The 12464-nt window shown below is 46.8% G+C and overlaps 1 protein-coding gene across 2 annotated transcripts in view; it reads left to right on the plus strand.

The window, feature by feature from the left end:
- Window positions 1–956: 956 nt before the first annotated feature.
- The window catches only part of Sh3d19 (SH3 domain containing 19), a 95531-nt gene continuing 84023 nt past the window's right edge, over window positions 957–12464 (plus strand). For both annotated transcript variants that reach the window (XM_048333829.1, XM_048333830.1), the window contains exon 1: window positions 957–1099. In XM_048333829.1, coding sequence (XP_048189786.1) covers window positions 988–1099 — 112 coding nt within the window. In that variant the 5' untranslated portion in view covers window positions 957–987. The remainder of the gene's footprint in view (window positions 1100–12464) is intronic.

Consider the following 12464-nt stretch of genomic DNA (forward strand, 5'->3'; position numbering starts at 1 on the left):
TTTTCTTCTTCTCTTTTTTGGATTTGAACTCAGAGCCTCCCAGAAAGCACACTAGCCCTTAAAGCCACACCCCAAGAAGCCCTTTGGCCTCCAGTGTTCCAGATACAATCCCTTGCTTTTGTTCTAGCTGGCCTGGGACTCTGGAGATTCCAAATCCCAGCCCCCACCCCCACCCCCCACCCCCCACCCCCCAGGACCTGGGATTACAGACGTGCACCACCGCACCCGGCGGACGGGTCTCCATCACCGAAAGCCTATGGTCTGCGTGGAGGTGCGTTTGGACAACAAGCATGATGCTCTTTACCATCCAGAGCAATGTCCCGGCTCTGGACCCCCTCGGTGCAGCGGCCCCGTGGGTTTTAAAGACGGGAGAGGAGAGGAGGGCAGAGCAGGGGGCTGACTCAACTCCCAGCCAAGTTGGCTGGGGACGAAGTTCAGCGGCTGGGCCTCGGGACAGGTTCCTCCTCCCTTTGTTTTCATCCAGCAAATAGGTTTTCCCGTGGGCTCCGGGCCGCTGCGGAGGGCAGGAAGCCGCCCGGCCCGCGCCCCGGCCCCCCTCCCGCTCCCGCCGGTGTCTTGGGCGCGCGGTGTTGGGGTCCGGGGGGAGCCTCTGGCGGGTGCGGCCTCGGCGGCCGCCCGTCCCCTCCCCGAGGCGGAGGCGAGGCCGGCCGGGGCGGCCCGCGTGCGGGGCGGGGAGGGGGGGGAAGAGGCCGGGGAAGGAGGGCCGGGAGGGAGGAAGGCCGCCCGAGCGCGCCCGCCCGGGAGGCGGGGAGACCGGGCGCCCAGCCCGCCGGCCCGGCCGCGCAGCTGCTCGGCGCCCGCCGCAGGTGGAGGCCGCCGGGGCGCGGTGGATCCCGACCGCGCCATCCCCGCCGCCGCCGCCGCCACCGGGGGCTCCGAGCCCGCCTTCCCTCCCGCCCGCCCCCCCTCCCCGAGGGCGCAGGGGCGCACCGGGGCGCACCGGGGCGCGGGGGCCGCGGCTCGCCCATGGCCGAGGGCCGGCGGCGGGAGGACGAGGAGGAGGAGCTGCGCGAGCGCCGCGAGCTCGGGGGGCCGCGCCGGGCTCGGGGCCGGGCCATCTCCAGCCACCCGGCCGCAGGTGAGGGGCGCGGGGGGGGGGGTCCGGGAGGGGGGGGAGGACGCCGGGGCCGAGGGAGGAGGGGCGCAGCGGGGCCGGGTGCTCGGGGGTCCCCCCCCCCCCGGTCCCCGGATCCCGCCCTGCACGGCCGCAGTACCCTCGCCCGCCGCACCTGGAGAGCGAGGGAGAGGCGGGGACGGTGGCCTTCCCGGGCCGTCCTCACCACCCCCGCTTCGGGGCCCGAGCCGGGAGCGGGGAGGGGAGGGGGGCCATGCCAGCGGCTGTGTGGGGATTCCCGAGCCGGAACTCCTAAAAAAAAAAAAATCCCCGTGCGCCCCGAATCCCGGAGCTGGTGGCGGGGCGCGTGGGGCCCCGGGTGGCCCCTTGTCCCTGGGTGGGTGGAGGGGGGGGTTCAGAGGCCGGGGGGGGCGGGGGGCGCTCTGGGGAGGTGGGGGGGGACGTGTCGGCGACCCCTCCGACGGCCTCGCCGGGTCCCCGCCACGTGCCCTCGGGGGTGCCAGGTCCCGGTTCCGCGCCCGCTGAACTTCGGACCCCAGGTCCCCGCCCTCCCCCGCGGGCCGAGCGCACCCGCGTTCCCCGGGACTCCTTCCCCTAAGAGTTGTCTTGTGAGTCGAGGGGCGGTTCGTGTGGACGGAGGTAATTGCTTCTCTGATCGTGGGTTTTGGGGGTTACACCGAGGCGGCCGGGGTCAGGGTGGTTTGGTGCCCCCAGGGAGCCAGTGAACGAGGGTCCCCACCCCTCGCGGCTTCCTGGGCCGCCTTATCCATCCAGGCAATGGAGAGGAAATTCTTGGGCCTTTGGTTCCCACTGGGGAACCAGAATTGTCCAGGCCAGGCCTTGGGGGGAAGCGGGGGGGGGGGGGGGGGCGACGGGCGTGGGAGGTGAAAGGACGGGGCAGGTTGATTTCAAAAGGATCATTTGACCCTTGGAAGCCTCTATAGGGTGTGGAGTGAATGTCCCACCAGGTGTGGGATGGGACTCAACCGTTGGACAAGGTTTATGTGTGGCCCCTTTAATCACTAAGAACAAGCTGGGAGCTTAAAGGGGCTTGTAGAGAGCAAATAAATGAAGGGGGGGGGGATACTGTGGAAGGGAAGAAGTAGAGCAGAAAGCATGAAGAAATGGACAATGGGATGACTTTAGTAGCACCTTGAAGGCCAGCACCAGGACTGTCATCCAAAGGCATTTGACTGTCTCAGTGGAAACCAGTAGTCTTGGTGATAAGTGATAGCTTTGTCTACTCTAAACCCAGATCTAATGAAATAATAATTGTTGGATATGTGTAACTATTCCTTCAAGAATAAAATGAAAAAGCTTTGCAAATGCAGACCTTCCTTGGATTACAGGTATAAATAACCCCGCAATCAATTCTTCTCAATCTTCACTGAAAATAGTACCTTTTACAAGGGACTGATCTTTGGGGAGCTGTGTTAGAATCCAGATGGAATATGATTCAGAAATAAGTTCATCATCCATTATGGTGATAATGGCAGTTTTGTAAGTTTTTTTTGCGCCAGTTCTGTAACATCTCAAGGCTGGCAGACGCTTTTCTAGGTTCTTTGATAATATTTTGCCAAGACATGACGCGTGCTTTTTGCACTCAGAAAATTGGTGGTTGGTGCTGGGAATATGGCTTAGTGGTAGAGTGCTCGCCTCATATGCATGAAGCCCTGGGTTTGATTCCTCAGCACCACATAAACAGAAAAAGCCGCAAGTGGCGCTGTGGCTCAAGTGGCAGAGTGCTAGCCTTGAGCCAAAAAAGAAGCCAGGGACAGTGCTCAGGCCCTGAGTCCAAACCCCCCAGGACTGGCGCAAAAAAAAAAAATAAAATAAAATAAAATAAAATTGGTGTTTGGGTTTCCAACCACTTAAGTGTCTTTCTTCGGGAAGGGGCGAGAAGCCAAACTACAGTGGAGGGGTAGAGGGTTTTGTTTCTTTGGGGACAGATTATTTACTAGCTGGCATCTCGTTACAAGCACTGTCTTCTTAGTTAACATGCTTTTCAGACACCATCACATTCCTTTCCAAGCTTGGGCATTTATTTGTTAGTTCTGCCTGTTGATCTCTTACAAGCCAGAGTATAAACTTATCCAGAGATCTGATATCTCTTCTACTTCCTTCTAATCTTTCACTTTTCCTCTTTTCAACAGGCCCTCCTTCCCGCATCACTTTTTAAAGATTTCCCTTTTCTTTGATCCCACTGAATTGAATACAATAAATTCAGGGTTTGTGAACTTGAGGGAGCCTGTGAACCCCTTCTTTAGTTGTATAAATGTATCTCTTTTTTGCAACATGTATACAATAAACACGTATTAGGTGAAAACTCTTAAGTGTTTTTTTTTTTGTTTTTGTTTTTTTTTTTTTGCCATTCCTGGGGCTTGGACTCAGGGCCTGAGCACTGTCCCTGGCTTCTTCTTGCTCAAGGCTAGCACTCTGCCACTTGAGCCACAGCGCCACTTCTGGCCATTTTCTGTATATGTGGTGCTGGGGAATCGAACCCAGGGCCTCATGTATACGAGGCAAGCACTCTTGCTACTAGGCCATATCCCCAGCCCCCTCTTAAGTGTTTTACCACTGAATTACATACCTAGCCTTTGTTTCCTGACTTCTTTTTCTTGTGGTGGTAGGGATTAAAACTGGAGCTTTGTGATGCAGCACAAACACTACAAGGTTTATGTGCGGCTACATCCCCAGTCTTATTTTTATTTTTGTAACTTTTTTACTTACTTTTCTGTGTATAGTTTTACCTTACACAAATGTGTCCCTGTACACTGTTGTTTAATTTTATCTATTTGACAACTTGACCTGAGTATGTATGTATTCTATAATGGCATACTTTTTCTTCTCTTTTTGTTTTTATGAACAGATCATTATTTTTTTATTAACCTAGCAGAAAAAAAAGGAAATGACTATGAAATGTCTGGAATGAGTTCTTCTTATTTAGAGGCCAAGGCTCCAGACAGAGTCTGGTCACAGAAGGACAGTTCTTTTAGGATTTCCTTAGGAAATAAAAGCATTTTAAAAATGAAGTTAAGAAAATTGGATTTTTCATGATTTCATTCTGTGCTTATTTACCCTCATAGATGTCTTATTTTTCTTTTTTCGTTTGTTTGGGTTTTGTTTTGTTTTTGGACTGAAATGAGCACCTTGCTCTTGCTAAGCCTGCACTCTACCACGAAACCATTTTCCTATTTTTCTTCCTTTTTTTTCCTTTGAAGATTATACTGGGATTTGGGCTCAGGCCTTGCTAAGCCAACACTCTACCGCTTGAGCCATGCCCTCAACACTTTTTGCTTTAGTTATTTTTCAGAAAACTCTTCCATTTTGTTTTTCTTTTGGCTTGGAGCTGACTTTAGACTTTGATCTTCCTACCTATGCCTCCCACACAGCCGAGATTACAGGTCTCTACTATGGTACCATGCTTATTGATTGAAGTGAGGTCTTATTAATTTCCTTTTTCTTTTTGCCGAGGCCATGCTTGAACATGATCCTCCTAATATCTTCCTCCAAAGTAGCTACAAATCACAAAGGTATGCTACCATGCCAGCCTTTGCTGTTCAAGTAATAAAAGTATCTTTTGTGACATTAGCTGAAAATAGAATTGCAGAGCAGTCAAGTCCTGAGGGTCAGTTCCGTGAACACTATTTCTGTAGTAATTCATAATTCATGATATTAATTAATGAGCAACATAGGAAAAAAGAGAGGCTACCATTGCTTGAAAGTTTCATGCCCCCAAGCTTAGGCGTCATGATACAATATGTCTGATACAGTATGAAATAATTACTGTTATTGCAGTAGCAAGATCGTGTTGCTTCACCTCACATGAATAGCAGTATAAAAACAACGTAACACCCAAATTCTTGGGGAATCTTACTGTTCCATTAAGTGTCCATCACAAGTAAGACAGAGCTGGTGTGGGTTCTCGGAAGTGCTCAAACCTTTTCTGTGTACATAAGAATCACCTGGAAGGGGTTGTATAATCACAGATTCCTGGCCTCCATCCCAAGTCTCTTCCTATAGTTGGTTGAACTAGTCCCCGAGAATCTTTGTTTTTAGCATCTTCCCAGGTGATACAGAGGGAGATGCTGTCTATATGTGTAATTAAGAGAAGTCTCACTTTAATACTGGGTCTTAAGACAGTTTCTCTTAAGCTAGGTGTTTTTGGCTCATGCCTATAATCCTTACTCCTCAAGAGGCTGAAATCTGAGTGAGGATCAAGGTTTGAAGCCAGCCCTAGCTGGAAAGTCCATGAGACTGAAAAAGCCAGAAGTGCAACTGTGGCTCTAATGGAGCACTAGCCATGAGCAGCAAAGCTAAAAGACAGTGGCCAGGCACTGGGCTCAAGCCCCAGTATAGACACAAAAGAAAGGAATAGTTCCTCCAGCTAATTTGTTCTTTTGAACATATTGAATGAAAAACCAATAAGATAAACATGGAGATTTCCACAGAAGACTAAGTTTCTATTGTGGGTTTTCGTTGTGGCTTAACGTATTTCATGGTTGATTTCTGTGGGATGACCTGTCTAATCAACTGCATTTGTGATTTTTCCTCTTGGGCTTGGTTGAGTGTTCATCTCTAGCTGAATGGTGACGTGTTGCGTGATAGCACCACTGTGTTAGTGCCAAAGAAGGGTGGAAGGAGGCTGGAAAATAGAAGGTACAGTGACCACTACTTTCTGGTTATCCTGGGATTGTCCCAGACTCCTTTCCTATTGAAAGTTCCCTATCTCAAGATTCTCCTCCCCCAGGGCTAATCAGGAAGTGTAGCCAGCCCTATACAGCCTGAGTTGAAGAGGAAGGAGAAGGGAGGAGGATAAAGTCTACAGATAAGATTGTTTATACTTACACCATTACTTCAAACTGAGTCTCAATTTCTTTTGTTTTCATTTTCATCCAACATTAGGTTTAAAAAATTCTATTGGGGGATGTGGCTTGGTTTGTTGTTGTTCTTGTTGTTTGTTTTATTTTCATAGTTTTCGTTGTTCTTTTTGATTGATTTCTTGGAGTTCTTTATTTGGGAATCTCAACTTTTTTTTTTTTTTTTTTGCAAGCCGTAGGCCTTGAACTCAGGGCCTGAGCACTGCCCCTGGCTTCTTTTTCCTCAAGGCTAGCACTCTGCCACTTGAACCACAGCGCCACTTCTGGCTTTTCTATATATGTGGTGCTGGGGAATTGAACCCAGGACTTCGTGTATATGAGTCATGCACTCTACCACTAGGCCACATTCCCAGGCCAGGAATCTCAAATTTGTTATTTCTATTGTAGATAATCTTCTATCCTGTGACTTAGTTGGGTGTTTTTTTTTTGTACTTTCTTTTGATGTGAAAATTTCTTATTTTTAATGTAGATGAACTGATGGATCTTTTCCTTTATAATTTGTGTCTACTCAATGTAAGACATTTTCAAGTAGGCAAATGATGATGGAGAAACCCCACGCAGTATTCGGGCAGAGGAGAGAACTTTATTTAGCCTGACACACTCAATTCCCTTCCCAGTGAATAAGGCCATCCCTGCTACAAGGTCATAAAAATAGAATGGTCTATTTCCTGTGTTGTTTACTAAAAGATTCCCTAATGAAGAAGTAACACAGCTTTGCTTGGGCTCAGAAACTCTGAGTGACCGATAACATTTTATATTGTTTCTGCAAAATCTGAGTCCTCCCCAAACACCTGATTTAACAATCAAATGTAGGGGGCTGGGGATATGGCCTAGTGGCAAGAGTGCTCGCCTCCTATACATGAGGCCCTGGGTTCAATTCCCCAGCACCACATATACAGAAAATGGCCAGAAGTGGCGCTGTGGCTCAGGTGGCAGAGTGCTAGCCTTGAGCAAAAAGAAGCCAGGGACAGTGCTCAGGCCCTGAGTCCAAGCCCCAGGACTGGCCAAAAAAACCACAATCAAATGTAGTTGCTTTTCTGTAGAGTTCATGCTTTTCTTGCAAGTGTCTTAATCCTGCCAGACCTTGCAAACACTAGTCTAGTTTTTCTTTTTGGTTTTGGTGGAGGTCCTGGGACTTGAAATCAGAGCCTTGACATTGTCTCAAAGCTTCTTTTGCTCAAGGCTAGTGCTCTACCCAGTTGAGCCACAGTTCCACTACCGGCTTTTCTTTTTAGTAGTTTATGGGTAGTAAGAGTCTTAGACTTTCCCCACTAGGACTGGCTTCAAACCATGATCCTCAGGTCTCAGCCTCCTGAGTAGCTAGGATTGGAGGTGTGAGCCACAGGTGCCCCGGTCATTTGATTATGTCTGAAGCCATATAAATTATTTCAATATGACTCACTAGTAATATTTAAAGCTTTTCTTTATTGTCACAGATGAAAAACTTGTGACATGGTAAAGTCATATCTGCAAATCATAAGTTAATTATTGTACAAACTCTTTTCTTTGTCCTTCCTTCCTCTGTCCCTCTCTTCCTCCCTCCTGTCTTTCCCTCCTTTCTTTCCTCTTTCTCTCCCTTGCTTCTTTGTGTTAGGGAAGGAAGCCAGGGCCTTGTATATGTCAGACAAGGGCTCTGCCACCTCATCCAACCTATTTTTTTTTTTTTTTTTTTTTTGCCAGTCCTGGGCCTTGGACTCAGGGCCTGAGCACTGTCCCTGGCTTCTTTTTTGCTCAAGACTAGCACTCTGCCACCTGAGCCACAGCACCCCTTCTGGCCGTTTTCCATATATGTGGTGCTGGGGAATCGAACTGAGAGCTTCATGTGTAGGAGGCAAGCGCTCTTGCCACTAGGCCATATTCCCAGCCCCCAACCTATTTTTTATCCCAATTGCATCCTTATATTCTTTTCTTCTCTCCCTGACTTCATCCTTATATTCTCTTCTTCTCTTTCTGACTGTTCATCCAGGCCTTGTATAACTGCATTGGTGCAGTTATTGTGAGAATAACACAATGGTTTTTTCTTGGGTAATTTCAGCTCTATGACATCCTTCTGGGCCTTAGTTTTGCAAGTTCTCTCTCCCACTGAACCATACGTGCAGACCCCATATTATTCCTTTACTTTTCTCATGTGATAGGTTAAAGCATACTGCATTATATTCTTCTGTTATATCTTCTTCGGCTTCTCTTGGCTGTGACAATTTCTGACATTTTTCTTGTGTTTGATGGCTTTGACAGTTGAGAGGAATTGCGATAAGACATTTTGTATACGGTCCCTCCACTGAGATTTTTCTGATGTAAAGGTCAGCCTGGCTGTGGGTGTTTGGGAGGTGAAGTGGTATTGTCATCCGGTATTAGAGGCATGCATGATTAACATTTCTTATCCCTACTGATGGGGACCTTCATCTTGGCGTTGGTAGTGATTGTTGGGTTTTTCTACTTCAAACACACTTTTTTATCCTCCCCTTCCATACTGTGGAAATGAAGGGAGTCCCTTGCACAGCCCACACATGAAGGGTAAGGAGTTCATCTTTCAGGAAGCAGTATCAGTGTCTACATTTTTTAAAAAAGAATCCTTTGGTATGGTGGAGACTGTATATCTATTTATAGCAGTAGGGTTATAACTCTAGGACTTGCACTTGCTAAGCAGATATTTTACTGCTTGAGCCGCAGCCCAACCCTTTTGCTTTAGGTTCTTTTTTCTTCGATGGTTTCTAGATTTGGAGCTTTTCCCTTAGACAGTGAGCCTTCTGTTTGTCACCCACACCCAGAGTCCGAGCTCTAGTCTCTGCACAAAACCAAAACAAAAATCCCTAGGCTGGGGGCTGGGGATATGGCCTAGTGGCAAGAGTGCTTGCCTCGTATACATGAGGCCCTGGGTTCAATTCCCCAGCACCACATATACAGAAAATGGCCAGAAGGGGCGCTGTGGCTTAAGTGGCAGAGTGCTAGCCTTGAGCAAAAAGAAGCCAGGGCAGGACAGTGCTCAGGCCCTGAGTCCAAGCCCAGGACTGGCCAAAAAAAATCCCTAGGCTGAGTAGAGCTAATGCTCAGCACACATAAAACCCTGAGCTTTATCCTCAGCACCAAAACCAAAACACAGGTGGCAAAATCCGTAAGAACCAATTACCCTCTGTTCTAGTGTTTCAGTTGTTCTGTTTATGGTGTTTTTTTTTTTAAAAAAAAACAAACATTTTTCCCCAGACGAGTTACTGTAATGATCACAGCAAATACTGTCCTGTTGATAAAAGGAAATGACTGATACACTGAAGAGATGCTAAGAAAAAAGGAGTTTAGAATTGTTTCCTTTGAAGATCGTTTTTAAAAAAAATGGCTAATTTACTATTTGGTCTCATTTGGTGTTATAGTAGTCATTTGTTTTCACAAAAACTGTAACTACTTGCAAGGCAAGTCCTCATTTAGAACCAAACTGTTGAATACCATACCATGTAACATAGTTGAAACCTACTTCATTATTTCTGCTGTATTTTCCACCTGCGTTTCATCTTTGTCTTGTGACCCAACAGAACCCATTGTGGAGGACTTGATTCAAGGGGGCACCGGCTCTACTAAATGCTTAACAACCACTATATGACCTTGATTTAATCTCGCGCAGTTTTCTTTGGCTATATGAAAGATTTAAACCCAGACCGCAGCTTCATGCCTGTATGGAATGTGATTGGAATACGATGGTGTTCATTCACTCACGTATCACCTGTGCCTCCTTTGTCCTCACGTCGTCAGTGGCTCCTTTGCCCTTCGTCTACAGAGCTGAGTAGCTACGATCAGATCTATGTGGCCGCAAACCTAAACTACGATCTAGCCACTTACAAACTCTGCTGACTCCTCACTACCAAAGTTCATTTCCGTGTTCAAAATTTTTAGAGTTAGGATATGAGAGCCAACTGTTATTTTCCCCAATTAGATTGCTTTGTAGTAAATCACCAAAACAGTCCAACTTGAAGATAGGGACACCACTACATCATACATCTTTGTTGTTGTTATTGTTGTTCCATTCCTTGTACTTTTCATATTTTGTGGTCACTAATAACATCTCAAGAACAGTATCTTATCCCAATGATGCACTGTCGCTTAGCCTCACCTGGGGTACTTTTCTGGGATCTGAGCCAAGAAGGCAGGAAGGAGTCCCTGGCCAGGGAAAGTAGCAATGGAAAGAAAAAAAAAAAATACCAGCATTGAAAACTTCTGTTCAAAGTCACTTTTTTCACTTCTACTCACATTTCTTGGCTCATGTGACAGTAATGGGGCAGGGAAGTGTCACCCTGCAGGAGACCCTGCGGTTACCCAGTCCTCTCGCAGAGCGTGAGCCATGAATGCTTAGCAGCCCGGCATCTTCACCACGGCTCCTCAAAGGGTTGAGGAGGCTGGAAAGATGTGTGGATGACCGACCACCTTTCTTCCTTATTATAGATACTAACTCAACAGGCTCCGGACCCCTCTCCCCCCCCTACCCGCACCCCCCAAGAAAAGTGTAGTACTGTTTCTTAGAGAACTTTCATGTGAGCTCTCTTATTTTAGAATTTTAAAAATAGCTACGCTGAACTCCTAGGGGGGAATAGGAAATTTCTCCTAAAGTCCAAATATTTGTCTTTGAAGATGCTCCAGTGATTTTTTAATTTGTCAAGGCCAACATGTTTTCATTATTTAAAATTCATTGACACAAAATTTCTTTGATCAACCAACTGTTGTCCTTTCTTTTTATCTAGCGTAAGAATGTGGAAAAAAATATTTTTGGACAAAATTAACCAACTCTGAAGCTTTGTACTTGTTGCCTTCACAGCTTTGTTATAAGTAACTAATTTTACATATCCAGCCTAATTTAAAAAAGCAGGGGCTGGGAATATGGCGTAGTGGTAGAGGGCTTGCCTTGTATACATGAAGCCCTGGGTTTGATTCCTCAGCACCACATACAGAGAAAAAGCCAGAAGTGGCGCTGTGGCTCAAGAGGCAAAGTGCTAGCCTTGAGCAAAAAGAAGCCAGGGACAGTGCTCAGGCCCTGAGTCCAAGGCCCAGGACTGAACAAAAACAAAAAAGCAGTAAGCACTGTTTAAAAAAATATATTTTTTTCCCAGTCCTGGGGCTTGGACTCAGGGCCTGAGCACTGTCCCTGGCTTCTTTTTGCTCAAGGCTAGCACTCTAGCACTTGAGCCACAGCGCCACTTCCAACTTTTTCTCTATATGCGGTGCTGGGGAATCGAACCCAGGACTTCATGTATACAAGGCAAGCACTCTACCACTAGGCCACATTCCCAGCCCTGCACTGTTTAAACTTTAACATTTAGTCTGTGGCCTATGGAGCATAGCGAGGGTTCTTAGTGGATTTGAGCTCTGTATTTTAGATGTTTCTGTGATGTTTTTATTTTCTTTTAGTTAGATCTTGAAAAACTTTAAGGAGTGAAAAGTGATTTGATTTTCTTCCCTTAAATAAGCCACATCTTATCATCAGGCTGTTTGGTGATTACCATTGGAAGTTCTGTGGCTATAGGAATTCTTAACTATCTTGGAAATGATAAGAAAAAATGGTTGTGGATGTACATAAGTGCTTCTCAGGGGGTGTTGTGTTGAGTCGTGTCCAGGAGAAAACCCATAATTCAAAGGTAATTCTTATTTCTGCACTTTGCTTTCCCTTCTGAAATACAGGCTACCTCTAGTGTCTACTGGAATAGCAAATAGATCCCCCAAGTCTACTATGCCTATATTAGTAGTTTCCCATTGCTTTCATCACTCATTATATATAGATGTAGTGGCTTAAGTGAATTTTTATCCTATAGCTCTAGAGGTCAAGTCTGAAATCACTTCCACCGGGTGAAAGCGAACCTGTTGGCAGGGTTATGTCCCATCTGGCGGCCCTGCAGGAGAATCTGTATTTTGCCCCTTTTTGCTTCTAGAATTCAGCTATATTCCTTGGCTCATGGCCCCTGGCTCCATCTTCAAAGTTAACATCTTGGCTCCTCTTTTCTTCTCCATCATTCCATCTTCAGCATTTCCATGAACGTCTCTGATACCCTGTCCCACTCCTGTAAGAATCGTTTCTGAAGAGTTGTCTTACTGTAAAAGACTCAAATGCAATAAATAAAATAAATGAGAAATAAACAGTGACTTCAGCGGGGGTGAATGGAATAATACCAGAAAACCCAGGAGAGGATAATGATTATAGCTAAGTACAAAGCTTAGCTCTGGGCTTCTGGCAGAAGAGAAGAGAAGAGATCATGTGATTATGTTTTTGTTTGTTGCCAGTCCTGAGGCTTGAACTCAGGGCCTGGGTGCTGTCTCTGTTCTTGGGTGCTCAAGGCTAACTCTACCGCATGAGCTCTACTTCTGGTTTTGTCTTGAGTAATTTATTGGAGACAGGAGTCTCTTGTTCTTTCCTGCCCCGCTGGCTTTGAATGGCGATCCTCAGCTCTCAGCCCCCTGAGTAGCTAGGATTGCAAGCTTAAGCCACGGGTGGTTGGCCATGTGATTATTTTTAA

The sequence above is a fragment of the Perognathus longimembris genome, chromosome 24 (genome assembly GCF_023159225.1).
Source record: "Perognathus longimembris pacificus isolate PPM17 chromosome 24, ASM2315922v1, whole genome shotgun sequence".
NCBI lineage: Eukaryota > Metazoa > Chordata > Mammalia > Rodentia > Heteromyidae > Perognathus > Perognathus longimembris.